Here is a 27,814-nt window from a genome sequence, read left to right as displayed (position 1 = left end):
AGGGGGTCCTCCAGCTCTCTCTCCCACCTCCCCGCTTCATATGAGGAAAGAAGATAATTTTGACAGAGTGCTAGAAGTTGGCTTCCCCCAGCCCTTCTCCCTCTGACACTTTTTCTCCCTCATGGTAATAAATCAGTGCTTTGCATAAACAAAGCCCCAGAGAGGTATTACTTAAAACAGCACCCAGGAACCACACAAATGCAGTTTTTTCCACGAGAGAGAAGCAGGAGGAGTTTGGAGGCTTTTGTGTGTATGTGTGTGTTGTTTGTTTTTTCCTCTGTGACTCCTTGCCAAAGGGAGGGATTTCTCACCACAGTCCTCATCCTCAAAAAGCCCAGATCCGGTGGGCGCCCAGCAGCTTGCTGCACGCTCACGTTGGCTTCCTGCAGCTTTAAAGTTCCCTCTACACCCAAAGGAAAAGAGGGAGGAGAAAGGGTTTCATCATCACTCCCGAGAGCAGACTTATAAAAACTTTGCGCTCACGCTGCCTGGCTCACTCGCGGGCTCGCAGGGTTTTCGGAGCGGGACGGGACACAGCGGGACGGCGCTGGCGAGCGCTCACCGTCTCGGGAGCCTGCACACAGAGTCCAGCTCCTCGGGGAGCCCAGGGAGGCCAGCACACCATGGGAGTCCACCCTGAAGCCAGCAAGTCCCCGGTCAACGTCCCCAAAAGCTCCAGCACCTGCTCCCGCGGTATCTTCTGCAACATCAAGGTAAGGAGCGGTGCTCCAGCGGCGATGCGGGAGGAGGAGGCTGGCCCCGAGAGCAGCCCTGGTGCAAGCTGCTGGTAAAGCAGAGGCTGATTGCAAAGGTGCAGATAATGAATCTCACGTCCTTGGTCCCGAATAATGCCACAGAGGACCAGGGGCTTGGCATGCCGTGGGCTGTGGGGCTCGCCTGTCGCATCCAGGACATGGTGTGCCGCCGCTTAGGGAATGATTAACCACATCCTGGTGCGAAAGGAAAACACTGCCCTATAATAACGCCGATTCGCTTGAAAAGCTTTGGCGGGGAGAAGAGTGGTTTTGTGAACGGCAGGGCCGGCTGGCACATCCCCAGCGGGGAGGGGGACTTCCCTGCTTTGCCTTGCAGTGTTTGAGGCAGCCAGGAACAATTTTGGGGTGCACAGCAGGAGAACAGCTGTGGCAGAGGGGGACCCCTTGCCTGGGTGTGCTTCCCACTGGTGTTATCAAACACGGGTGGAGGTTTGCAGCATGCCAGCAGTGCTGTGAGGAAGACTTTGTCCGCGCTTCCCAGCTAAGTGCAGCTTTGGGAAGCTGGGGTGCAAAGCGTCATAGCCCAGGATGGGTTTGTTTTTTATTTATCGCCAAGTGACAATGCTTTGGGTTTGTGGGCGATCACGCCAGGAGTGCGTTGGCAGCCAGTCCATCCAGTCCCACATCCCCAAAGGTCCCTGCTGCTGTCTCAGCGGGTGACTTGATGGCCCGTTCTGGCTGTGAGCTGCAGGAGGAAGAGCTCGAGATCACCGCAGGTAATAAACAGGATAATGGAGAGCTGCATGTATGGAGGGTGCAGAGGGGACTGGTGAAAAAAGGTGGCCCCAGCCTCCTTCAGGCTGTGCTGCTAATGCCCGTGGCTCAGGTGGGGTGAAGCGGTAAAAGCGTTGCTAAACTCAGTGCTTTGTTTAAGGCTGTAAAATTACAAGGATTAAAAAACAAGCAAACAAACACAACCTGCCACCACCAAACGTAAATTTGTTTCTCCAGGGATGCTTGGTCAGGGGCTGCATGCAGGACCCCTCAGTGGTGGGTGGCACCAGGGTGTCACGGGCAGGGTGACCCCGCAAGCAGGAGGTGCGTTGTTATATATATATATATATTTTTGTTTTTTGTTTTTTCTAAATAGAGAGGAATAAATCTCATTTTAATGCAGCCCCTTGCTGGCACCATGCAGGATATTAAAGGATGGTTGAGGCTCTATCAAAGTAACCTCGCCGACGTTGGATGGGTGATGTGTACTGTCTGGGGTGGAGCTGGGACGGCCACCCATGTGACAGGTTCTTGCTTTTAGGAGCAAATGTATATAAAGGGACAGGCAATGCCACTTCCCACCCTTTCCTGACCTGTTCACTCTTCCCATGTTGCAAGGTTTGCTTTAAAAATATATATACACGTTAAAAACACAAACCCTGCTTTGAGGTAGCAAGGCAGGCAGCAGCCTGACTGCAGCTCTCAGCACTCTCAGCTCCCTGAAAAGTGGCAGAAAATAAAAGTGTCGTGACTGAATTTCCAGGTTTGGGAAGCTGTTTTGCTCTGGGTGGGTCCTCGGAGGGCAAGGCATACAGCAAAGGTCTCGTTTGCATGAGGAGCCCTTGGTGCTGCGGATAACACCTTGTAAAGGTTGGTGTCCTGGCTGCTCGTGAGCTGCTGGCACCCTCCCATCAGGGCCAGCTGCTGGGTGGCATCAACCAGCCCCAGCACCCTCCTGTAGGCGAGGGCAGCTCCTGGCCAGGGCGGTGTTTCCAACACTCCCCAATCCTCCTGTTGTAGTGGGCTCCGAGTCCTAGTCCTGCCGCTCACATTTGTTCTAGGGGCTTACGTGCCACGCTGTTTTCAAAGTGCCTTCTGTGGGGCTGAGGCTGGAAATAAAAAATGATTTTTTATGTACTTGCTTATTTTCTGTGAAACATCTTGCTGCTCCATGTTCCCGTTGCTCTGGGCTCCTTGTTGTTGCTGGCTCGCTTACTGCAGGTTTTTGGAGGTCAGGAGCAGGATGGTCCCGGGGCCAGGGTTCCGTCTGCTCCATATCCCCTGGCTGGATTAATGCTGCTCATCTCCTCTTTGCTTTGAGCACCCGCTGAGGGGAGCTTGAAGCCCTCCAGAAGCTGCCCGCTTGTCACCTTGAAGAGAGGAAGCAAAAGTCCCAAAGAGGGTCTGGGAGGCTGCTGCTGAGCCCCTGTCACCCCAGGAAGCCCGGACATCTCCGTGACCTGATGGTGGCAGAGGGGGGGGGTGATGAGCGAGGGCAGCTGCTTACTTTGAAGCCCCACAGAGCTTCCAGGGTTGTGCTAAAGGTGCTGGGACCCGAGGGGTTGCAGTGGCAAATGCAGGATGAGGCCAACCTTTGGTGGCAGCTGGTGGCAATGTAACACCCTGGGGCTCATGGCCTAGAGGAATGAAACAGGCTGGAAAGGTGGAGGAGACATGGGACATGGGTGGCTGGGCCTTCTGATACCCGAGCATGGCCATGGATGACCCCAGGCCGGAGCCCCAGCTGCTGTCCCGTTGTCACATCCATGCCCACCTTGCCCTTCTGGACAGCCACCGGCAGGTTTATTGCCGTGGGGTTCCCTATTTGCAGCACCTCATTCCCCTGTCAAACATTCTGGCTTCTTTCCCTTTACTGTCTCTTTTGTGGTTTTGCACTACTTTAATTGACAGCTAATTGCTTGTATTAGATCCCCCGGGATGTGACAAGGAGAGCTTTACAAACGCCCTGGCACTTAGCTGGGCTGCAGTGGTTTCGGTCAGAGAGGGCAGGCAGGAGGCATCGACCCCACAGACTGCCCAATGTGGGAAGGGAGCCAGGAGGATAACAGGGGGTTATTGCCCCTCGTGTCAGCTGGAAGAAGGCTGCGAGGGGGATTTAAAAGCCCTGGGAACAGATTTAAATTGGGTGCCATAAAGGAGCCCAAGGCAGTGAGCTGCCTCAACGGCGTGTGCACCGAGGGGCTGGGTGCACGTGGCGATGAAGAAGGAGCAGCAGGGTCAGCCCTTTTTTTGGGAAAAGGGCTGTGGGACTTTGCTTTAAGGCACTCCACAAAAACACAGCTCGTTGAACATGCCAATGCTCGATCAGTCTCAGCATCAACATGCTGGATAAGGGGAGGGAGGTGGGCAGTGTCGGGGGCTGGAGGAGAGGGGATGGCAAGACCAGGAGGAGACTGTGGGGTCCCAGAGGTGCCAAGGCTTCCAAGGACCCCAGGGTGAAGGTGATGTGGCCAGAGGGGTGCAATGGCCCGCAGCGAGGTGCTCTGTCCTCTTTGGAGAGGCAGGGTGTCTTCTGCAGAACTGGAAGCCTTGGGGCCTGAGGTCCCAGCAGCTCGGGGCAAGTTTTGCCCTTTTCTTCAAAGGAACTGAAGGAATTTGCTGAGAGGAGTGTATTTCAGAAGCCTGCAGAAATAACGGTCGTGCTCTCATCCTGTTGGAAGAGATTAGGAATTGCTGTACGTCGCTGTTGAAATGTGAGGAAGAAGGGAAGATGCATCAAGCTGTTGGCATTTGGCCCACAGTATGGCTTTAGGTTTGGAGAGGGAAGCATTGAGAGGAGGTGGCCGTTGTGGGTTTGGGCTATGATGAACCAGGAAGATCAGAGGGTATTTCAGCACTGGGTTCTTGCTGTGCAAGGAGGGACTTGGGCAAACCTTTGTGGCAAAGAAGCAAGCAGAATGAAGGACAAGTGTGGTGGCAGAGGGAGAAGTACCTGGTGTGGCTGGGGTCTTCAACATTTGTGGCTGATGGTGCTGGCGTCAGAAAGAAAAGGCTGGGCTTTGATGGATCCAAGACTATATTTATGTCTGTTTTTGTTGGGATCAGATCATAAAACGGAAGGACTGCCTGGAAGAACATCAGCAGCAGGATGAGGAAAAAGATGAGGAAGAGCCAGAGGGTAACTCAGGTTGGAAAGGTTAATGGGATCAAGGTCTAGGGACATGCAACAAGCTAATTTTATGAGGGGCGAGGTGGTTCTGTGCCCAAACACAATCAAGGAGTGGTCAGCAAAGATAAGATTATCGCAAGCAAAATGGGAGAGGAGTGTCACTGATAGGGAGTGCGAGGCATGGCCGGGGCTGAGGGTGTGTGAGAGGAGTGTTTGCATACGTTTGTGGGCCGGGGAAGACGGAGCGAATCTGAAGCTATCTTCAGGGAGATCGCGATCGGACTTGACGCAGTACAAAGAGGAGAAGTGAAAGCAAAGGCCCAACCACACGGCCGACCTGCTCCCGCGGTGTGGCTGTGGGAAGAGATCTGCCTACAGACCTGCCCCGCGTTGTGCAAGCAGAAGGGTTTCTCAGCGGGAGCTCGGGAAGGAGCAGAGGCAGCCCGCACACCTCACATCTGAAGGTCTGCTCTCGGCAACACCCCCTGCCAAAAAGCCCCTTCCCTCCTGCAGCGGGCACCTGCACCAGGAGGCAGGGCTGTGCTCCGCGCCTGCAGCGCTCCCCCTACAGCAGCCGAGCAAAGCCAGGCTTGCGGGGAACCTGCAAGGGCATCGGGACCTGCAGATCCCACACGTGTTCGCTGAAACGAGAGCAAACATTGGCTTTGCACTTGACAGTTTGTGGTTGTAAACCTCAGGTCACTTGGCAGTAGGCAGTCATTATTGCAACTAATAAAGTGGGCAGCAGCCTGCTTTAGACAATCCCGGTTTTATTTGTTTATATTTTGCAAGAGAAATAAAATTTTAGGAGCCAGCTTCTGCCATGGGACCATGCTCCTGGCTGTGAGGTGTTGTGCTAAGACGCGTTCTGCGGCAGGGTAGTTGTTACCCTTGGTAGAAATGTTGCTTTTGTAATTTATGTTTCTTTTTTTTTTTTTTTTTTTTAATTGTTTTTCCATCTGTCATTGGTGCTTTCTGGTAGAGATGTAGACAGCTGCATATAGGAAAGAGACGTTGAGGAGGGATGTATTTCCCCGCGTGTGTCCATGTGTTTTCATTTCCAGCTGTGTTTCTTTTTGAATGAGTGATCGCAGCCACACGACTGCAGGAGAATCATTTAGTGCTGCGAGTGTTGATCATAGACAAGCTCTAAAAGAAACAGCAGAGTATTGATCATTTGGGGGATGTTCTTATTACTTCCTAAAGCCTCACATGCATGCACACACCTCTCCCCTTTTTTTTTCCTCCTGTAAGTTTGGGAGAGTAAAGTGGAGGAAACCTGAAGGCACTTCCCAAGAGGTGGGCAGGTTGGGTTCTCCTGCTTTGGGTTGGGACTTTTAGAGCTCCTCCAACACTTCAGCTGGGAGAAGAGGGGGAATTTCAATACAATGAGGGCAAATTCATGGCCTGATATTCCCCAAAGTCAGCCTGTTGGTCTTCAGTAGTGTAGGACACTTTCCAATGAAGTCCAAAGATTTTGGTTCAGCTCTCAGGAGCCCCACATACAAGCCCGATAGTACTGCGTAGGCAGAAAGAGCTAACAGAGCGTCCTTACTCCTCGTTCTTTCTAAATATTTACTCTAGCCAGATTCATTGTGCATCTCCCTGCAGCAACTTCTCTTGGCCACGTCATACCTCGGTGTCATCAATCAGCTGAGAGCAGTTTGATGGCCTCTGCAAGGATCTCCGCTGCTTTTTACAGCTCCCCAGGCAGCTGTTGTGGCCGTCTAATAAATTAAGCTCTGGCTCTTTCCATCTATGTCGTTAGTGGCTGTTCGGTACTTACATTAGACATTAGCAGTGGTGTGAGTGCATGAGAGCAGAGTCAGGAAGAGGAGGTGGCACAGGCTGGAACCTCTGGGGCTGCTTCTGGTGCCCCCAGGGCTCTGTGGGGAGGCCATGAGTGTGGGTCTTCAGTCTTAGGTATTTTAAAAGCAGTAAAAAGCAGCTCAGTTGGCTTTGTTTTGAAATTCATTGCTCCCACTATAGTCTTGTTTCTCCCCAAATTATTCCATCTTCTGGGAGGAAAAGCTCTTCCTTTCATTCCCATTTTACCCTTTGCTTCTTCAGCATTTCTCCAGCTTGTTCCCATATTTGCTTGTCCTGCTCTTCTCTGGGTTGTGGTTACATCCCTGTCTTGCAGACATGGGCATGGCTGAAGAGGAGAGTGTGGGACCCATTCGTGGGTCCCATTGGACATGGCCGGCTCTTTTTCCTCTCTCCAGCTGGGTTTTCCCCAAGCATTTTGTGGGTGCAGACCCCACCATGGCACGTGTTCCCAATGCTCATCGCAGAGTGACCTGTCCCATAGGACGTCCACCTTCCCTGTCTCCAGGCAGGTGAAGAGACTGAAGAACGAGATGAGGGATGACTTTGGGCATGGGTGCCACTGCTGAAGCATGAAGCTGTGGAAGCAGAGCTAGGAATTGACCCTTGAATCAGACCTCCAGGCAGTGGAGAGGAAGGGGCAGTGCCCGTGCTGCACATAGCAGCATCTTAGAATCATGGAATTATTTAGGTTGGAAAAGACCCTGAAGGTTATCAAGTCCAACCATGAAGTCAAAAGTTCATCAAGTCCACCGTCTTCCTGAACCCTTGTCCCTGCAGAGCAGTGCTGGGCTCCTTCCTGGAGGTGCCGTAGAAGCACTTCACTCCCCTGAAATATCCAGAGGCCAGAATTTCCTGACCTTGCCTTCACTCTGACCTGCATCCAGCACATGCATGCTGGGCTTATCAAGCACATTTTGTTCTCTCTCTCGCTTAGCCTCTTGCCAAGCATTTTGCTGGCTGCCTTGGTGATGTCCCCCCAAAAAACTCTTGCAAAACAGCCATCTTTCATAACAGGCTTTTTTGAAGTCCAGTCTCAACTTACCTAAGTTAGCGGTTCATTAGGGCCAGTGACAGTGTTAACAGTGCGTTATCTTACATAAACAATAATGGAAAGAGAGTGCCACGAGATAAGAGCACATGGCTTAGCAGACCCGGTGCATGGTGCAGGGCAGTGCAAGTGCAGGCTGCCTACCAGCAGTGCCCCAAAACTGGCTGCTCCTGGGGCACGCATCCAGCCCCAGCAGCCCCAGCCTCCTCCTGTCCCCAGAAGCTCACCTAAAGGGCAGGCTCACCTCACCCCCTGTCTCTGACCAACTCCTTCTTGTCTGCTTTTTGGATATCGGAACAGGTTCAGCATGAGGCTGGTTGAACCAGTCTCTCCTCCCAGAGCCCTGATTTGGGATCGCCCACAGAGCTGGCATGTCCCTGCTTTGAACCTTGGTCCAGACTGTGGTGGGATCATCCCCTCTGCTCCTTGTGATGGCGTGGGTTTGTCTGCCTCATGGAAAAGCCTTGCCCTGGGTGGTGCTGGTCCCGGTGCAGGGAGCAGGGTGTCCGCAAGGCAGACCTCCACCCTGAGGCATTTTCTTCCCTTTTAAATAAAGTGTGTCTTGGAAAGGAGTCAAGTGCCTTGTATAAACAGCCTGGAGTCAGGACCGCTCGGCGCTCTGAAGGAAACGTCAGGATGATGAAGAGGGGGCTCTGTGCACGTGTCCTGGTGTGGGTGGATGCACGCCGCCCTGTGCCCCGGCTGCCTGCAATGGGACCTGCCCGTGGCTCCAGAACCCCACCAGGCTCTGATGGGAGCATCTGCTCCGGGGTCACTGCTGTCTTCCTAGGAGTGTCCCCAGCTCCTTCACCTCCCACCACGCCTTCACCTCCCTTCAAAGGACTTTGCTTGGCTCTTTAAACATCCTTCCCTGTGAAGTGTTACGACAGACGGATGACAGTGGCTCCCTCCCCTGCTGGGGTGCTCGGTGGGTGCATGGGGCCGGGGTGGGACCAGGTCGCTGCTGGGGGAAGCAGCTGTGACCGTGCTGCTGAGCAGCAACATGCGGGGAGATGGATGGGGACAGACTCAGAGCAGTTCTCTGCATCTCCACCAGCACCAGAGGTTTGCTGTTCCCTGCCAGAGCATCTTGGCTAGTACCAAGGCCAGGAGGTGCATGGGCTCCTTTTGGAGAGCGCTGCCACCAGCTGAGGAAGCTCCCCTATCACAGCTATTTGTGCTCAGAGTCCTCAAGGTTTGGGCGGTCTACATTTTAGTTGGCACTGAGCCTGCTGAGCGCAGGGAAGGTCTTAGTCTCTCACCACCGGACAGCCAAAATGCCTCTGGAAGAGGCAAGCTCCAGCTGCATGAGTCCTGGAGCTGTGGCTGTTTTCCTTTGCTCTGGCTGTTTTGGGTGGCAGTCCAACCCCAGCTTCTTCACAAACATCAACAAAAACCCTCATCTACCCTTCCCCTCCTGTCCTCTTGGCTCTCCCCATCCCTCTGCCTCTTCCTGCCTGCCCTCTCTGACTACAGCCTGCCCCATATCCTGCCCCCCATCCTCTTGTGAAGCTCCATCAGCGTGGCTTCCCCATGGTCCTCCACCTTTGTCTTCTCCTGCCAAGCCCAGCATTTCTTGAGGTCCATCTGCCAGCCCAAGCACATCTCTCTCCCCGACACTTCTCTTCCTTCCATCTGCCCTGGGATCAGGCTGACATTTGCTGCACTAAATTCAGCCGTGGTGATCCACCCTCTTTCCGCCCTGCTGGTAAACAGCTCTGTTTCTGCAGCTAACGCCTTGCGCTGGGAGATCACTGCCTCCAGCTGCTCTGCGTCTTAGGCGGTCCCGGTCCTCCTCTGTTTCCCTAATGCTTCCTCATCCGAATGACTTCAGTAAGGTCTGGCCAGAGCCGCAGGAACAAAAATTAATGTTCTCTGGCAACACGATCCCCTCTCGGCTTCTCTTCCTTGGAGGAGTCACCTCTCTGCTTCAGGCCAGCCGAGCTGCGTTCATCGATTACGCATGAGCCCAGGATTTGGGAAAGGGAAGGTGACAGATTCAGCTGTCACCAGCAGGACCATGTGCTCAGAGGTGTTTTTGGGTGCAGGGTTGGACAGCTGGCAGATTTAGTGTTTGCTTAGCTTCAAGAGCTTGCTTGCTCTCAGCTGTTTCACTTCCATTTTGTCACCTGCCTGGCAGCATTTCCCACGTCGTGCCCCACGTTGCCACTTTGCGACTTTTTGTCATGGCAGAGTCCCAGATGGGGACCTTGTCCTCCCCTGCTCAGCTGCTGCCATGCATGTGGTGCATCCTTGTGTCTACTGACACCCTGCCAAGATGTTGATGGAGAGCTTGGCCTTGTTCTTATGACCCCTTGTCCCTCTTTTTGCATTCATCATATCTACTTTTGTGTGGTCTCCAGGTTATTTACAATGTTTTCTCCTTCCCCTTCATCTCTGCCCTCAAGTTCTCTCCTGATTCTTATGCTTTTGGATGCCCAGCTCTGTCTTCTGCCTGGTGCCATCCCACCTTGCAGAAGCTTCCCAAGAAGCCACATCCTTGCTGTAAGGACACGGAAAAATGGACAATTTAATTTTTATTTTTTTTTCTGTGCCGGACTTCATGTGATGAATCCGGGCTCCTGGCCGCTACTGCCATTTCAAATAAATAGTAATAAGGAGTAATGCCGGTCCCCTAGCCAAGGACATAAGGAATTTGTCAGCACTGCAGTACCTTTGATCCCCCCATCCATCATCTTGGGCTTCCCGACATTATCTTTGTGGGACACACTTCCGGTGTTCAGCAAATATTTGATTTCCTGTGAATTTAACTAAAAAGACCTTTTCCCTTTTTTTCAAAAATGATTTTAAAATACTTTTGGCACCATGCAGACACATTCCATTCCAAGAAAAATAAAAGAAAACTGTTCCAACTAAATATAGATCAAAAGACACTTGTGAGCTGCCTCTTGCATCCCCGGCCGAGAACGCTTTCCTCTCTGCGGCCACCCCGGCTTGTTGCACCGTGCTCCTGCCCCATAAATCCGCGTATTCCCTCTTCTGCTCTTGGGATGCTCTGTGTCCATCTGGCTTGGTTTCTGGCCTGACTGAGAGACCACCTCGAGGGAAAGGTGCTGTTTTTAGAACACTGCAGAGGGCTTCCAGCAGTGAGAAGACATGGTGCATATTTCACCTTCTCCCTGCGGGGTTTTCAAAGTCTTGCACCACCATTTTCCTGCCAACACCCTTTGGAGCAGGCTCTGCCGATTTGCTTTGCAGCTGAGTGGATCCGAGGGTGGATGGGAGAGGCTGGGGCTCAGGTAGGTGAAAGCAGTGCGGCCCCGTTTCGCAGGCAGGTCTTCCTCCTGGGCTCACCATCACACAGCTCGGGCATCGCATCCTTCCTCTGCCGAGGGCTGCTGTGGTGCCAGTAATCGTCAATATTGGCAGCAATGGAGCAGAGGAAAGAAAAAGAGGGCTCCTCGCCCTCTCTTCTGAACACCCGGTTACTCATTTGGCAAAGCTAATGAGTTAGGGATATGGATTCGTTGTGTGCTGGAGGTGCAGCTGTGCCAGCTAGCTTGGGTCCGTGTGTGTGCGACTCTGAAATGCCTTGGGTGGGACGTGCTCACCGCATCAGCTGGGCAGCCAACGGGTACTGACTGGGATACTCTTTTTTTGCCCGCAGGTATTTGTGTTGTGCCATGGCCTTCTGCAGCTCTCCCAGCTCCTCTACAGTGCCAACTTCAAGAGCAGCCTCACCACCATTGAGAAGCGCTTTGGGCTCTCCAGTCTCTCTTCAGGTTTCATCTCCAGCTTGCACGAGGTAACTGGATTAGGTGCTTGTGCAGGGGCCTCACAGCATGTCCAGAACAGGGGAACTTCCCAGGATAGGGCCTTGGGGTTGTTAACATCCAGTGTTTCCTTGGCTGTGCCTACACGTGCTGGATGAAACAGCTGTTGCTGTGTACCTGAACACCTCTTCTTGCTTTGCTTCTGCTCTCTCCAAGAGCCACCCCGTTTCTCCAGGGCTCCCAGCTCCTGACAGCCCTGTGGCAAAGGACTGTCTTTCACTGGCATCATGCTGTTGCTGAGCTGGCCTCAGTCTGAACTGTGGCCAAGGTGCTGCTGAGCTTCTTATGAAGCTTCAGGGTGGCGAGAGCCCTGATTTAAACCTGACATTTGATGAGTAGTCACTCCATGACAAGATCTTTAGGCAGTTCTGGATGCACAGGGGGATACACAACCCTTTGAGGTATATGCCACAAGAATATACACCTTCTGCTGTGCAAAATTGCCACTTGTCTGCTCTGTCAAGGCATGGAGACATACTGGGTCCATACATGGAGACATACTGGGTCCATACATGGAGACATCATCTGAGGGCAGGGGGAGAGCCCAGCTTAGGACAAAGTGACACCTGAGCTGTTTTGGCAAGGCACTAGAAGGGCACTGGTATGTGTGGACACAAATGCCTGAATGGAGGAGTTTCTCCCAGGCACTAACCACTTACTCCTCTGGAAAAGGTTTTCTGGTTCCTGGTGTCATGAGTTGTATCCCGTCTGGTAGCTCTTCAAGGCTAGCTAGGAAAAGACCTGCTGGGAGAGACTTGGTTGGTGCAATTATGCCCTGCAGAGTATCCCACCCCTCACCACAATGATGCATCAGTAACCCTTGTGCTCCTTATCCAAGTTACTTAAACTTATTTGACTTTATGCCTGGAGATGTAATATCAAAACAAAAACCCTGCATGCCTTGGACTATTATCCTTTCTCATTTAGTCTGCAGCAATTCCAAGAACAAAAACCACAGAGACAAACAAGGGAGCCTATGTAAACATGCGTAAAAAGGATATTTAGACATTCACCAGGGTTAAAATGTTTAGCTTGTCCCAAGTTGACAAAAAGCCATGTAATGGCAATTTTTTTGGTGTTCATCTTCTTATCTGAATGCTGCAGTTCATATACAGAATAGACTGCGTGTTTTCTTATCTTTTAGCTGATCAAGGAGGATGGGACTGTAGATAATGTCTGCAGTTGCGAATGCCCAGTGTCACAAACATTTGCAATGAGCTGTACTTTGTGGCTTGGCTTGTGTCCTCTGAGAATCATGGAAATGAAGGCAATGCGCTTTGTTTCTTTCTTGGATTTGGGGGAGTCATTAATTTATGCCACATCTTATGGGGTGGGAAGCACATGTGGTGCTGAACAAAGCCCCAGCCAGATCACGGGCAGGTTGTGAAGCAGTCTGTGATTGCAAGGGATACACACAGGCTACCAGAGACAAGGAGTTGTCCTGCTGGCTTTTGATAAGAAGACAGCAGTGAATTGTTATGAATATGCAGGGTGAAGCTGAGGGTTGCCCCATTCCTACTCTCGTGGGGGTCACAATTACCACAACTGGTAAGCAATTATGTGAGCTCTCCACCCACCTGGACATGGTCATGGGGGGCCAGGTACAGAGCAGGGCTTGACTTTCTCTGTGGCATCTTCTAACCACCTCCTCATCTCACTGTGCTCTTTCCAGATTGGCAATGTGGTCCTCATCATCTTTGTCAGCTACTTTGGCAGCCGAGTTCACCGCCCGCGGGTGATCGGAGCTGGGGGGCTGCTGCTGGCGCTGGGAGCGTTCCTGGTGACCCTTCCCCATTTCCTCTCGGATCCCTACGAATACACCACCATTAGCACCGGTAAGTGCCCGTGCCCTTCCATGGGGGGGGGGATATCAGGAGAAAACAAAGCTGAGGAGTTTCCCCAGCTTCAGCTGTGGCCACCTGTGTAGTGCAGCAGAGAGGGTGAGTTGGGGAGGCCTCTCCTTACAGAAGAACACAGAGTAGAGGCATCATCCAAGGGCCAACATTGCTCCTGGGTCTTGGAGTAGAGATGTACAATGCCTCCTCCTCCTCCAGGGCACTCCAGTGCTGTGCTCTGCCAGGTTTCATGTGACCCGCTCAGAGGCCCTGCTCCTCTGCTCCTTGTTTCTTCCCAACAAGTCTGATAGATGTGTAGGACATCTGAAGTGCTTAGCTGTTTGAGGGCCAACAACCTTGCAAGACCAAAATACGAAGCACAAACACTGGATGTAGCAATCTGTTGCATCATGCTGGGTGGTGACTACATTTCGAACCTGCCCTTCTTACCTGCAAGAGTCAAAAAAAGGCAATCGGTGAAGAGGCAACCTTTCCATTAAGGCAACCATTAAGCAAGTGAAGGTGCCCACCTCTATCATCCACTTCATCTTTTACCTTCACCTCAGCCTCCGCAAGGCTCTGTGGTTGCTGAGTCTTGCTCTTCTGGGAGCCTGCCCCATCACAAATCCATCTCCAGTGGCTCTGGGCTGGGTTTCCCGTGCCTCCTCCAAAAGTGTGGTATCCACCCCACACAGAACTTAAACACAGTGTTTGGAGGGAAAGGCTTAAGGCAGAGTTTTACTATTTTAAGACCAACTTCAGTATAGTTTTGTAACCCCTTCTGAATGTGATAATTACATGTGGGATCCCTTCTGCCTCTTCTGGACATGTTGTTTGAGCCACAGTTCCAGGTTATGAGTGTTTTGGTCATTGTGAAGTACCCAAATTCTCCAAAGATGCTCCTGAAGGCCTCCAGAGGGAGGCATCTCCCTGCCTGAGTCTGTGGGCTGTCCACAGGCTGCCAAGGCCCGCTCCCTCTCAAGGAGAGCCCCCAGACAGGCGTCATGGACATGCCACCCCCAGGAACATTTGTAAGGAGCCTCTGCATTGAGTAAGAGAAGTGTATCTTTATCAGTGTGGACACTATAAAATAGTTAGACTGGAAAACTAATTATTTACCTTGTTTAATACGGTGTTTTTACCATACTTCTCTCCTGGCTATGCTCACCCTCCTCTTTCCAGATCTCTAAGTGTGTCACATCCCTGGTTTCTGCATGGGTGCTGGTGTCCTCCCAGCCTGCTCCTGAGCGTGCTGGAAACAGGTTTGCTCTCTGTAGCATCAGAAGAGGTCCAACCACAGTTCTGAAGCTGCAGGGCTTGCTGGTGGTGACGGCATCATCGCTAATGACTGCCCAAAGAGCCAGGGAGAGAGTGTGAAAGTGGTGATGAGCAGAGGTGGGGCAGCAGACAGGGGCAGGAGCCCTGGGATACAGGCAATGATGGGTTTTCTGCTCATGTCCCCTGTGACTGCAGAAAAATTGCTTCCCTTCTGGTTTCTGGGGGGGCAATAGTGCATTTCCTGGGGATGCCCAGAGGTTCTGCAGTGCCTTGAGGTTTCCTGAAAGCTGAGCTGGGTTCGTACCAGAAGTCTCAGTCACATCGGTCTTATCTGCTCCAGACAATAATAGCTACGGCATGTGGTCAGCCTTCACGTGCTTCGAGGGCAGAGGAATTTATCTGGCTGACACAAAGGCTTGAAAGAGCAGTGCTGATGTGTGTGCATCCTGGTTCTTGCCTGCAATCAGGGAGGCTGCTCCCGGTGCCTTGAGGAGGGTGGAGACCCCCATGAAGTTGTCAGGGTCTGGCTTTGAACAGACGTAGGCTGCTCCTGAGCACTGGGAACAACGGAGGTTGGGTGGGCAAGGTGTCCTGCTTGGGGTGCCACCCCACGGCGCATTGCTCCTGGTCCCATGAGGGAGCAAAGACCATCAACACTGAAAAAACAGTCCTGGATTAGGTTTGTCCTCATTAAACTTCTGCAGCTCTCGCTGCTGCTGCAGTAAAATCTTTATTAGCTGAAGAGGCTCCTTCTGTCTGGCAGCACAGACCCTTCCGACAGCGCGGCTTTGAATGAACTCACACCAGGATTTTTGTGGTGACCTACTATTAGGAATGTGCCGCCGCACTATGCCAGTGAAAACCCCTAATCACCTGGCAAATATTTGTTTCCCTTTTGTTTCTGCTTGCTCAGAAGTGTAGAAAATCCAGAGTTATTATATTAATGAGAAAGATGTGATAGAAATGTTGAAACAATTACAAACAATAATAAACCCGAATGGGAAGAGCTAACATGAGAAGAGCAGGGATTACTCTGTTTGCTCTACAACACCGTCAGTTTGCATGCAAAACAGGTTTTTCCATCAGTGAATATTTATACTTTCCCACCGACTCCGACACTGTCGGTCCAAGGGCTTTTGTCACTTGGCTGAGCCCAGCATTGCTGTGGCTTTGATGAAGAGCTTTTTATCCTCCGCTGACAGCTTGACTGACTCACTGGAGCTGGGCTGCAGGGCCGACCTTTCTCCTCCACAGTTGCAGCAGACAAGAGAAATGACTTTGCTTCCTTCTTTTCTTATCAGCCTGCCCTCAAGTCTGATAAAAATCACAGCTGGTCTCTTTGCTTCCCTGAGCTGAGTGCCCCAAAGGATGGGGAAGGGAGAGATAAGTGCTAACTAAAGGGGTTGATCCATCCAAACCCCAACAGACAACAACGTGTCTCCTCCTGTCAGGCCACACAGTACCCGAGCAAGGGCAAAAACAGCTGTGCAGAAGAGGAATTAGGGATTTAGGGTCAGCCTGAGCGGGTTCCTTCACCTTGTGCCCCTGCAGCTGTGGTGATGCAGGGGTTGGAGAAGGCAGGATGCGTGCCCAGTTTTGTAATGTTCATCCCTTTCCATTCCAGGTAACAAGACCAAGGTCCAGGCTGAGCTCTGCTATGCAGAGAACAAGTTTGTGTGCCCAAATGCCACCCAGGATCCCCAGAAGGAGGCCAGCAGTGTGTGGGCAATGATGGTCGTTGCCCAGCTGTTGGCTGGAATCGGGACGGTTCCCATCCAGCCCTTTGGGATATCCTACGTCGATGATTTTGCAGAAGCAAACAATTCCCCGCTGTACGTTGGTAAGTGGAAGGGGCATTGTTCTTATATCACTTTGCTTCACAGAATCACAGAATCGGTGGGGTTGGAAGGGACCTCTGAAGATCACCTGGTCCAACCCCCCTGCAAAGCAGGATCATCTAGAGCACGTTGTGCAGGATGGCATCCAGGCGGGTTTTGAATATCTCCAGAGAAGGAGACTCCACAATCTCTCTGGGCAACCTGTTCCAGTGCATTGTCACCCTCACAGCAAAGTGCCCCCTTATATTGAGCTGGAACCTCCTGCACTTCAGTTTGTGCCTGTTGCCTCTTGTCCTGTCACTGGGCACAACAGAAAATAAATGGTTCCATCCTCTTTACACCCTCCCTCAGATATTTTTATACACTGGGGAGGCCTCCCCTCAGTCTTCTCTTTTCCAGGCTAAACAGGCCCATTTCTCTCACGACAGGAGCTCCAGTCCTCTAACCATCTTTGTAGCCCTCCTCTAAACTCACGCCAGTAGTTCCATGTCCCTCTTGTACTGGAGAGCCCGGAACAGGACACAATCCTCCAAGTTTCCTTAAGGCCCTAGAGCTGAGCTGGAGAGGTGCTCATCTGGAGCACCTGTGGCCTCCAGGGCAGAGCTGAGCACCCAGTGGGACTCTGATGAGCTCAGCCTCCATGAAGGTGCTGGGATGCCTCTCCCCTTGTTAGTCAGTTACTCCCTTTATGGTTATATTTATGGTGTGAGCGTGAGGAAGCCGAATAATCAGGGCAAGGAGAAGATCGTGCTTTAACCAGAGGTATGACAGCCTGCAGGAGCAAATTAACACAGGTTTTGCAGCAATGTTGACATTTTTGCTATGGAATTGGCCATGAGTCCCTGTCCAGTGCAGGCTCCCCAGCTCAGGAGGACTTCTGATCACAAAGAGATAGGTGCTGGCTTCCATGTTAAACTGCATTTTTTCCCCTGTGAATGCCAGAGCCCAGCTGGGGCTGGTGTGTCTACGTGAGATTTGAGCTTAGTTCACAAGTTTATTTAAAAACTTGATTCCTCCCAGTGATGAACAATGTCCTTAAAGCAGCCAAAGGTGTCAGAGTGATTTAGGAATCAAAAGCGGATGTTCCAAAATAAGGTAAGCACTTAAGGAGAAGGAAAAGCCTTTGGGAATAGACTCCCAAGGACTGGCTTCAGACAAGTGCTCAAGGGCTTGGCAGGGTCTCCAGACCCACCCAGGCATGCTTTAGTTCAGGCTCCTGCTGGATAGGGCTGCCGCACCACGTATGAGCTCTGGAGCAAGTTTCCCATGCAGGCATTAGTTGCTTCTTGCGACTCAAATATAGAAATTTGTACTGGCAAAATGAGTTTTTTTCTTTGTCCCTTTTTCTTGCTAAGTGTCTCAGAAAAAGCCTTGGTAGTAAGAAAGGACAGTCAGAGTTCCCATTTGTAGGTGGTGTGTCCTTGCTGAGGACCACAAAACCCTTTTTTGTCTGCTCAGCACCTGCCAGGTGACATTTCCACGAAGGATCTGGCACACTGAGCTCTCACGGGGCTCAAGTTAGCAGTCACACAACGCTGGGACTCCTCTGAAGTCCTGGCTGCCATCTCTTCCCGTGGATGAAGACAAGAGACTTGGTTCCTAGCGTACTGCAGCACAATGCATCCCTGTCTTGGAGAACGGGGCTGGTTTGGTCTTGACTGCATAGGTGGTCAGTTTAGGCCCATGGGAACGTCCATGATGGGGGGTATGGCTACTGTGCATCTAGGTTGCCTCAGAACAATATAAATATTTGTTTTTTTATGTTTTTTATGTTTTAGGTCCCAGTGTCTTCCCATGAAAGTGGGGAACGCTAATTATGTGTGAGGTTAAATTCTTCTCTAAAGATCCTACACTTAAACAACTAGGTTTATGCTATAGGAACAAATGAGCTGCCTTGCCTATTTGGGGAAAAAAAATAAAAAAATAAATAAAGTTAAAACTAGGAGCACAGCCTGAGGCACAGCAATGGGACTAGGTGCTTTCTAGGTGCTTTCATACCCAACATGCTCATAAGCCCCAGACCAGCAAAATGCACAGAAATGGTCACCGTGTCCCAGGCAAATTGTCTCCTTTTGAATCAAGGAATTTCTTCCAGGAAGAAAAACTGAATACTTTCATTCTGAAGACTTTAAAAGGAAATATTTTGAGCTTTTGGGATGGGTTTAACTTATCTGTTTTTTGAGCAGAAATAGTTCAGCAGAACCCAGGGTGATTTTCTGCTCTTTCTGCTCTCCCTGAATCAACATATTTTACCTCCCCTGATGTTTTGACCAAACATTTTTGCTCATTTCTAAAAGGCTGAGATGATGGCTTTGCTTCCTGGGCCTTCTGTGGGAGATGAAGGTCTCCATCACCTGTGAAGCTCAGTGGACATTTTATGAACTTTTTATGGATATTTCACAGGAGGACAGAGCCTTATTTGCAGTGCAGCTACTGTTACCTCCTCACTCTCTGCTCCTTTTTTCAGCCATCCTCTTTGCCATTGCGGTGTTCGGCCCTGCTTTTGGATACCTGTTGGGGTCTGTGGTGCTGCGGCTCTTCGTGGATATTGGAAGAGTTGACATTGGTGAGTATTTACCAAGTAGGGGTGGTTTTCCTAAAAGCCCTCTGTGAATCAGAAGTCTGCTGTGAGAGAACCGGTGGCAGGAGCGCATGCCTTGCTCTGGTGACCCACAAAACCTGCTTTCCTGCAAAGTCCTGACCTCGAATAGACCCCCCCAAGTGCACTTCTCTGCTCCATCTCCCCATGAGAAAGGCTACAGCTGGACCTGAGATCACCACTGGAGCAGTGCCCTGCAGTGTGGGCATCTCAATGTCCAGCTCACCGCGATGGTCATTGCCGCCCACCACTCCCATGCTGAGGAAGTGCCGCACTGCCCCGGCACAGTGCTGTGAAGGAGCAGGAACATCTGAGGCAGCCAGGGAGGGAGAAGACAAGCATGGGGCAGCCACTGCCCTGCGTGTGCATGGGAAGGCTCGAATCTGCTCAGCCTCCTCCCCACCACCAGTCACCAACATCCACAGAGATGGGACCAGGTCAGCGCCACCGGAGGGCTTATTTTCTTTATCTGCGATGTGTGCTTGTTATTCCTGGTAACTTAATCACTAAAGAATTCTCCCCAGCTCCACCATTAATGTGGCTTTTCCTGTGTTCCTCTGAGAGATCAGAGCCTGCCTGACATTTTTGTCTGGTGCCTGATAAGAATAATAAATGAGCCCGAGGCAGGAAACGGCAAAAAGCCTTGGCTTGCTCCCTGCGGCGGCAGACGGATTTAGCATCCCGTGCCCAGTCGCTCCGTGATGACGTCCAGTCCCGGAGCGGATCGGTGCCGTTTGGGGAAGCAGGGTGATTGTTTCGGCGGGGCGTGGGACCCCTCGTGCCACACCCGGCACTATTCCCGACCGTTGTTCCTCTCCCACCCGCGATGTGCTGACGATGGGGAGATGTGCTCGCCACGCCAAGCCAAGCAATCCTTCGACCTCCTGCCAGCAGTGCTGGCCCAGCAGGATGATGTCCGCATCGGGGATGGAACGGTGTTTGTCTCCTCCTTTTACCGGACAAAGGGTGTGAGCACCCGGAGTTTTGTCCACTCGGAAACCAGGATCATTAAAAATGCTCCTCTGCCAGCACAGGGCTCTGCATGTAGAGAGTTACCAAGCCTGGAACAATGGGAGAGGAGATGATTCCAGGAAAGCAGCTATGCCCTTTCCCGGTCCCCGTCTCGCCTGGGCAGCCCCAGCAGATAACGTGCTCCAAACCCAACCGTGCACCCGGGCAGAGGAGGATGGAGCCAGGGCCCCATAATCACCAGCTGGCTGGAATGCCTGAACCTGTGCCATCAGTGTGCTTCGATGCTGACTACGCGCATCCTGTGGGCACTGGGGAGGCTCCACGTTGTTTAGGTGGGGGCCGGTGAGGTTGGCTTCTGGCGGGGGGAAGAGAAGGAAGTTGACCACAGTCAACCATGGAGTGGAGGGACCTGCACCCAGGGCTCGTCTTGCTATGAGAGCTGGCGCAAGCTCTCACCTCCCTCCATTTGCCACACCAGCAGGGAGACCCTTGGGGTGCACCCACATGTCTTTGTGCTCCACCAGTCCATATTTGCATGGGCATGGGTATTTGCCCCTTTCGCCATTGGACACGCAGAGGCAGAGCTCTGATGATCAGTCTTTGTGTCTTGCAGCAACGGTGGCCTTGACACCGAAGGACCAGCGGTGGATCGGGGCCTGGTGGCTGGGGCTGCTGATCTCCTCCGGCTGCTTGGTGCTTACATCCATTCCCTACTTCTTTTTCCCTCGGTACATGCTGAAAGGAGAGGTAAGACCCCACCCTGGGGCTGTGTGATGTCTTCTCAGTGTTCCTGCATGCAGTCCACCTTGGTAGGGCCCTGTTCTCGGTGACTTGGCCCTCCCGGATTGTCTGACCTGCTTCTCCCCCTGTCTGCTGGCAATGGCCAGATCTCAACACCCCACTGCAACACATTCTGCAAGGTCACTCTCACTGTTTGAAACATGGGCTTTTTTCTTTGGAAAAAATGGTGGCAGAGAAAAGTTTCCCATTAAAACAAATAAAAAAAGGCAGAAAGCTATCGAAACATTCCACTTCAGTGTTTTCAAAGCCAAGCCCCACTAGTTAAGCCTCAAAAAATAGTGTGTTTTTTTTTTATTTTTTTTTTTTTATTTTTTTTTGAACTTGTGTAATCATCAATTCTTTAAAGGTCAAAATGAAACCCCAAATATTTCAAGATTACAGTCTGAGGACCCATCAGACTAGAACTGGCCTGTCTCCAACTTCCATTTCCAGACTTTTTGCAGAATTTAAGAAGTGATATCTTCCCTTTCATCAGGCTTCAAAGCTTTCCATGCTCTTAAATATCCCCAAGCGTTTGTCTTGCAGCTCTACTCAAGGGTTGCAGTGATTTTTGGAGGTAACTCACTCCTTTGCTGCAATGGGCAGGAAAACTATTGGTCTCAGCAGTGGGTCAAAGGCGTCTGTGATGGACTCTGCTGCTCCCTGGCCTCACTGCACACTGGGACAGCACTCACCACGCACCTGTGCTCCTCTCTCAAGGCAGGATGCTCTTCTCTCCCCTCCCAGGACCCCAACTCGGAGGCTGGCATGCTGAGGAAGATGGAGAAGAGGGGGCTCGAAGAAACCTCCCTGCTGGAATTTATAAAAAGTAAAGTGTTGGCACTTAGAGGCGAGGGTGAATGGGCAGAGTCCACCACATCACATTTTCACGCTTATCTCCGCTGCGCTGGGTGGAGATGCCAGCTCAGGCACCTCCAGGGTTGCAGAGTCCTTCCCTAAGGACTACTGGGGGTTGGACGCTGCCTCCCTCTTGCTAAAAGTCACCAGCGCTGAGGGACCATTTAATGACTTTTCTTAGGCCCATAATGACTTCTTTACAGCTGAATTCACCCCTTCTCTCCCTCCCTAGCCACTGCAGTCATGTCCTGCGACTGTCAGCTCCCTCTTCTCTGTTTCCCTGAGCTTTGATGGATGGCAGCCAGGGCTGTCCTGGCTGGGCAGGGGGACGCAATCCCTGCTCTTTCATCTGCTTGCACCACCCAGAGATACGGCCCCTGCTTCAGAAAAATAAATGCACTGGGGCTGCCAAGTGCTCAGGGGCTTGTGGGTTTGGAAATCATGGCAGAAAGGGCCGTGGGCAGAGCTGGCCCTCATCCTCCCATCTCAGGGCAGTTTCTTCCCATCTCAGGGCAACTTGCAGGCTGTGGTCCTGCAAGTTGCCTGGCCAAATCAGGGTGTCCCCCCTTCAATTTTCTCATCTCCTTACACATCCCCTATTTAGCCCACTGGGAATAGTCTGAAGGTGGGATACTTGGCAGTATGAATTGCTGATATCAGTACCACATTGCTAAAATACATTTTTCTTGCTGTTTCCCTGCAGGATTCCCAAAGGTCTTCCTCAAGCTGCTCCTCAACCCCCTCTTCATCCTCCTCGTGCTTGCTCAGTGCAGCTTCTCCTCGGTCATCGCGGGTCTCGCCACCTTCCTCAACAAGTTCCTCGAGAAGCAGTATGGCGCCACCTCCTCATATGCCAACTTTCTTATAGGTGAGCAGGGGCTGGATACTTTCATTCACTTGCTCCCGAGGGTCAGAACTGCTCTCGTTGGAAATGTGCAGCCCTGCTACACAGTTGAAGCAGGTCTGGATCACTCTGATGCTGAAAGAAGCTGGCAAAAAGCAAGCGATTTCACACCCAAGTTCGATCTTGCGTCTTCAGACTCCTGAGGATGCAGTGTCTCATAGGTGTCAACAGCCCTGGGATTGAGTCTGTCCTGGATAACAGTGGAGTCTGTGGATTCTGCCAACCACCATGAGCTCCTCAGAGCCACCACTTCCACCCCTTGCCAGCAGAGAGGAGCTTGGCAGGCAGGACCCCTGGCTGATGCCTTTATTCCTCTGCAGGAGCTGTGAACCTGCCAGCAGCAGCACTCGGGATGCTCTTAGGAGGAATCGTCATGAAACGCTTTGCCTTCTCCCTCCGAGCCATCCCCCGGTTCTCTGTGGTGGTGCTCGTTTTCTCCATCCTCATCTGCCTGCCCATTTTCTTCATGGGCTGCTCCACGGTGCACATCGATGGCATCTACCCCTCCAGGTATCGCAGGGTTGTTTCCAGCTCTGTATTCCTCCCTTCTCCAGCTCTTGACCTGATTATCTGGGTGGGGGGGGAGGGTGTACATGTAGATGGAGGCCAAAAGGTGGTAAACATCACCTCCTCCTGGATCCTGCTGCCTGGAGCAGATCTAAGCACTATACAGCACAGAAAGGAGGCATTTATTCCTGAGTGTTCTGTACCAAACAAACAGGGTATATTTTTTCATTCTAACCCTGTATTTCTAGGGGGAAATTAGGAGTGTCAGTGACCATGTCCACAAGGAGCACACTCCGTTCCAGCTAGACATCACCTTTCTGCTTGGCTGGGTGGAAACTTCTGGCTGTCACCACATCTTTTTACTTACTGAAACAACATTTAGATTCCAGCCCGGGCTTGCTGTCAAGTGCATTGTACACAGGCCATTTCTCAATGCACTGCCAGCATATCAGCAAGGGGCTTTCAGACACATTTCCCTTTGCCAGTGGTAAGCCTCCTGCCTCACAGTATGGTGGAGAGGTGAGAGACAGGGTAGTTCCTGCACTTCAACCCTTGCGCACTTAAAAACCACTCAAATAACCACAGTGAAGAAAAAAACAAAGCAAACAAACAAACAAACAAAAACAAACGAAAAACAAACAAACAAACAAAAAAACAACAACAGTGTTCTGCAAACAAACTCACACATGAACTGCAAGTTTCTATTTTGTGCTGAGGTGTGTGCTGTTAATACCTGTATAACAGCATGCATACTGCTAATTAACAGTACACTGGCATATACAGTTAATTCAGGAGCATATGAAAACCCACCAAGGCACTGGCATGCCAGCTTCTTGTGAGAGAGCAAGGCTTTGGACCCTCAGTTCAGAATCAGGTGCTACATGTGCTAAATTTTGGAAGGCACCTTAGCCTCACAGCACTCACCTCTTGCTGCCAGTGTCAGCCCCGCTGGGACACACCAGTGCTTATGGGGTTTGCAGGTGGAATGGGGAGCCGGCGGAGGGGCTTGTAGGAAAAGAGGAGGCAGGAATAAGGCAGGGATTTGTCTCACATTTACAGCCAGGGTCCTTAGCTCACAGACCTAGCTCAGCCCTTGCTTTTTCTGCAGTCCTGTGTAGCACATGGGATGGGAGAGATGAGGCTGTAGGGTTTGGGGAGCTTGAGGTGGATCCTTCCACCTCTAGCAGCTCCTGAGATTGCAGAGATGCTGGTGTCTACCCAGGGAGAGTCAGTCCACGAGTGGCACGGGGCTGCTTGGGAAAGCCTGTGATGGTGTTGTCCGTGCTCCCGCTTGCAGCAGCTGCCTTGTGCTGGCTGGAAAGGAGCTAGGAACACAAAACTGTTGCCTAACACACACGAGGGGGTTGTCTCCTTGGTCGTCACATCCAAGCAGACCCTTCCTTCTCATCAGGGACTTTGCTAGAGGCTCACTTCCTGACAACAGCTGGGTTCTCCACTTCTCATAGTCCCAGCTTTGACATCCTCCCCGCTTCTCCTTCTGCAACACCTGCAAGAGTCCAGTTCAGCATGCAGGCTGCTCTGACTGCTTGTAGCTGTGGCCTCATATTACGACAGAAACTCCCCCCCTTGCAACAGCAGCAATGTTTAGGCATGAAGCCCCCTCTCCCCTTGAGCTCCAGCTTGCTGGGAGTTAGGTGTCTATGCCCACCATCCCCAAAGAAGGGTCAGGCAGACCGCGCTGCTCCAGCAGATGAAGCCCCTGGGGCAGGGAGGCAAGACAGAACAGATAATTCAGTTTGTCCTCTTGCCTTTCACACTGTCATCAGGTTTGTTTGGAAGTGAGCCCACTTCCAGTTGCTGTCTGGATGGCGTTTCCAGCTGAGGCTCCTTGCACATCTGTTTGCGTGGTTTTGGATGAAGCCCAGAAAACATTTCTCCAGGCATTTGCTGATTAGTTTTCAGCTGGGAAAAAAAAAAAAAAAAAAAAAAAAAAGAGAGAGAGAGAGAGAGAGAAAGTGTGTGAGCACTTGTTTGCAGACATAACATAATTATGGACTGCTAAGTTCGCTGTACACTGCAGAGGTACCTGCAGGGGATCAGGATCTGGCACAAGGCCAGCCTGCTGCTGGCAGCATCCCAGCGCACATAGGAACAGGGAAACTGGTTAGCTAGAAAGAGGTCTGAGAAGATACTTTTTTGTTTTGTTTTGTTTTGTTTTTCCTCCTGTCCTATTTCTTCATTTTATTTATTTTTATTTATTTTCTCCTCTTTGGCAGAACATCGAGTTCCCAGCCACAGGTTAAGGCGCCGAGTGGGTGCCACTGCTCCGAGCACATCTTTCACCCGGTGTGCGGAGAAAACAACGTGGAGTACATCTCACCCTGCTTCGCTGGCTGCACCAACAGCAGCACTAATTCCTCTGCTCCCAAGCAGGTGGTGAGTAGTGGGATGGGAGCATGGCCACCAAGCCAAACCATTGTGTCCATGCCAAGATCCAGAGTGTTTCCAGGTTTTGGTTTTGGCAAGGTGGAGTGCACTTTGCTTGCTGGTCACAGCAGAGGCTGCTGCAATGCTGTAGGAACTTGGACGTAGTAATGTGGTAGAGCTGTTTGGAGGGAGATCTGTGTCTACATGGAGGGCTGGACTCCTGAAAAGGTGTGATGGAGGAGACCAGGTTCCCTTTGGTTGGTAAAGGGCTGGCTGGAGAGCATGAGCATGCCATTTTCCCAACAATTTAACATTCTGAACAAGTCGCCCATAAAACACCTCTAAGTAGAGCAAGAAGTCCAGTGCCTTCAGGCATCTGATGCTCACGCCGAGCATTCCTCAGTGCTCAGTTGTGCCAACTTTCCCACTGAGCCCTGCACAGGGAATGGCTGGAAAGCCCTGGCAGTCTGCTGGGACAAATGGGAAATGGTGTCACGTCCCCTTGCAGGAGGCCGGGACGCTCAGCAGGATGCTGTGGCCATGCTTTAAAATCAAAGCTGGTGCTCTCACCGCTCTTATGCAAAGTGACGCGGCCTGGTGCATTGCTTGACTTTGGGAGTTTTATGTGTTTTTGTTGTTTTTCTTAAAATGTTTCCAACAGACCTACAGGAACTGTTCCCAGATCTCTGCCGGGAATGGGTTTTCCTCCGCCAAGACCGGCTCCTGTCCCCTCAGTTGCTCCCACATGCTCCTTCCTGCCATCTTCCTCATCTCCTTCGCTGCCCTGGTAGCCTGCCTGTCCCACAACCCCCTCTACATGATGGTTTTACGGTGAGCAATGGACAGGGGGGCCTGCAGAGTAATACGTTTGAGCTGTGTAAAGGTCTGAGAAGGAGAAGGGTGCTTTCTCACCAACTGACCAAGTTTTGCAGGTTTCTGTGCTCATCAGAAACTTGCCCATGAGGGTCTGCAAGAAGCAGGATCCCCCTTGTTTTAGTGCTTTGAGTGCTACTGCAGAGAGACCCCCCCACTCTCCTCCACCACCCTTGGAAATCAGGGCAATTTCCTAAAAATCAGTGTTTCCTATTTCAGCAAGGCTGTTCCTTGAGTTTGATGTACTGGGAGAACCAAGCAGAGCATTCCTTAAAAACAAAACATTGTGTTTTATCACCTTCTTGACTTTTCAACCCAACCCCTCCTCCCTGGTGCAAGCTCATCCCACCACTCCAGGGTGCCTCTGCTTCCCCTCCCCAGATGGAGGAACTGAGGAGGAACTGGCTTCACAGCTAAACCTGGCAGCGAAACCAGGAGAGCTGAGCCACCACTGCCACCAGCTCTGACCTCCTGTGGCTTCTCCCCTGCAGGGTGGTGAACCAGGAGGAGAAGTCATTTGCCATCGGCGTTCAGTTCTTGCTAATGAGGCTGCTAGGTGAGTGTCCATCTCCTAATGAGGCTGAGGGAGGGCAGCAAGGTGCTCAGAGGCTTGCTGGAGCCCCAGGAGGTGTTGAATCTCCTCGGGGACAGTGAGTAAAGCACACAAGCAGGCAGCCTGACTCGGTCCCCTCCTCTCCAAAGCTTGGCTGCCGGCTCCAGCCATGTTTGGTGCCCTCATCGACTCCTCCTGCATCTACTGGCAGAAACAGTGCTCTCAGCGCCGCTTCTGCGCCTACTACAACAACGACTTCCTCCGCAACAGGTACCTGTCCCCAGCCCCAGTACCTGAGGCTGCCATGGGACGGTCCCTCAAGCTGGCACTGCTCCATGCACAGCTGGGGGGCCACCTCCAGATAGGACATCTCCATCCTCTTCTCTTAACAGATACCTGGGGCTGCAGGTGGGGTACAAAGTGGTGGGCACTGTGCTCCTCGCCCTCATCGGCTGGAAAGTGAAGAGGAGCAAGGAGTACAATGTACAGGAGAAGGCAGCGGGACTGGTGTAGCCTGCCCAAGGACTGACTCTGCACCTCCCATCCTCACCACAACTACCTTGTCTTTTGGGGAGTTTTGGTGGTATTTTTTTGTTGTTTTGTAAGGGAGCAACTTCACGATAGCAGCTCTGAACTCCTCTCGCGACACACACAGCAGCCGGTGACCAGCCCGTGGCAATGGCATCTCTGTGCTCCCGGCAAGGGCTGGTCCTCGCCAGTCCCATTTTGGCTGCCCACCTGGGACACATCATGAAACAGCTCCTCCCAGGCTCTTGATCCAAGTCTCACCCATCGCTTCAGGCTCCCCAGGGAGCAGGAGGTAGATGGGACTGGAGCGCAGCCCTATCCTGTATACCCAGAGATGCCAGCAGTGGTCCTGGCCTTGCTCCACTGTGACTTTTCCAGCCAGGGGATTCCCCCTGGCAAGGACAGGAGCAGGGTGAACGGTTGCCAAGTCCTGGGGGCTTCCCTGTCTGCCCCTGCCCACCCCTCTTGCACAGGTCAGCGTGGATGCGCACAGGCATTGTGAAAAGCCATCAGTTGCGGTCTACTACAGAACATTTTGGGGTGGGTTTGGTTATTGTGTTGTGTTTTGTTTGGTTTGTTTTTTTAATAAAGGTCACTTTTCCAACTGCA

At 51.8% G+C, this 27,814-nt stretch overlaps 1 protein-coding gene across 1 annotated transcript; it reads left to right on the top strand.

The window, feature by feature from the left end:
- The first annotated feature begins 464 nt into the window (after positions 1-464).
- SLCO2A1 (solute carrier organic anion transporter family member 2A1) lies at positions 465-27,814 on the top strand. Its single transcript, XM_038183481.2, has 14 exons — positions 465-713; positions 11,127-11,264; positions 12,965-13,127; positions 16,030-16,245; positions 18,711-18,809; positions 20,428-20,561; positions 21,342-21,423; positions 22,156-22,320; positions 22,677-22,866; positions 25,101-25,260; positions 25,913-26,082; positions 26,616-26,680; positions 26,827-26,947; positions 27,070-27,814. The coding sequence occupies exons 1-14, from the start codon at positions 624-626 to the stop codon at positions 27,188-27,190; spliced, it is 1,914 nt and encodes a 637-aa protein (XP_038039409.1). The 5' UTR covers positions 465-623; the 3' UTR covers positions 27,191-27,814.

Source organism: Anas platyrhynchos, chromosome 9, assembly GCF_047663525.1.
Source record: "Anas platyrhynchos isolate ZD024472 breed Pekin duck chromosome 9, IASCAAS_PekinDuck_T2T, whole genome shotgun sequence".
Taxonomy (NCBI): Eukaryota; Metazoa; Chordata; class Aves; order Anseriformes; family Anatidae; genus Anas; species Anas platyrhynchos.
The sequence above is the reverse complement of the archived record's forward strand: the minus strand, read 5'-3'. Positions and strand labels throughout refer to the sequence as shown.

What these genes read in the sequence shown, in the direction of transcription:
- SLCO2A1 (XM_038183481.2), top strand. Translation starts at nt 624, where the DNA reads ATGGGAGTCCACCCTGAAGCCAGCAAGTCCCCGGTCAACGTCCCCAAA. An exon ending in CTCTACATGATGGTTTTACG is followed by an intron (nt 26,083 to 26,615) that starts GTGAGCAATGGA and finishes TCTCCCCTGCAG; the next exon opens with GGTGGTGAACCAGGAGGAGA. An exon ending in AACGACTTCCTCCGCAACAG is followed by an intron (nt 26,948 to 27,069) that starts GTACCTGTCCCC and finishes TTCTCTTAACAG; the next exon opens with ATACCTGGGGCTGCAGGTGG.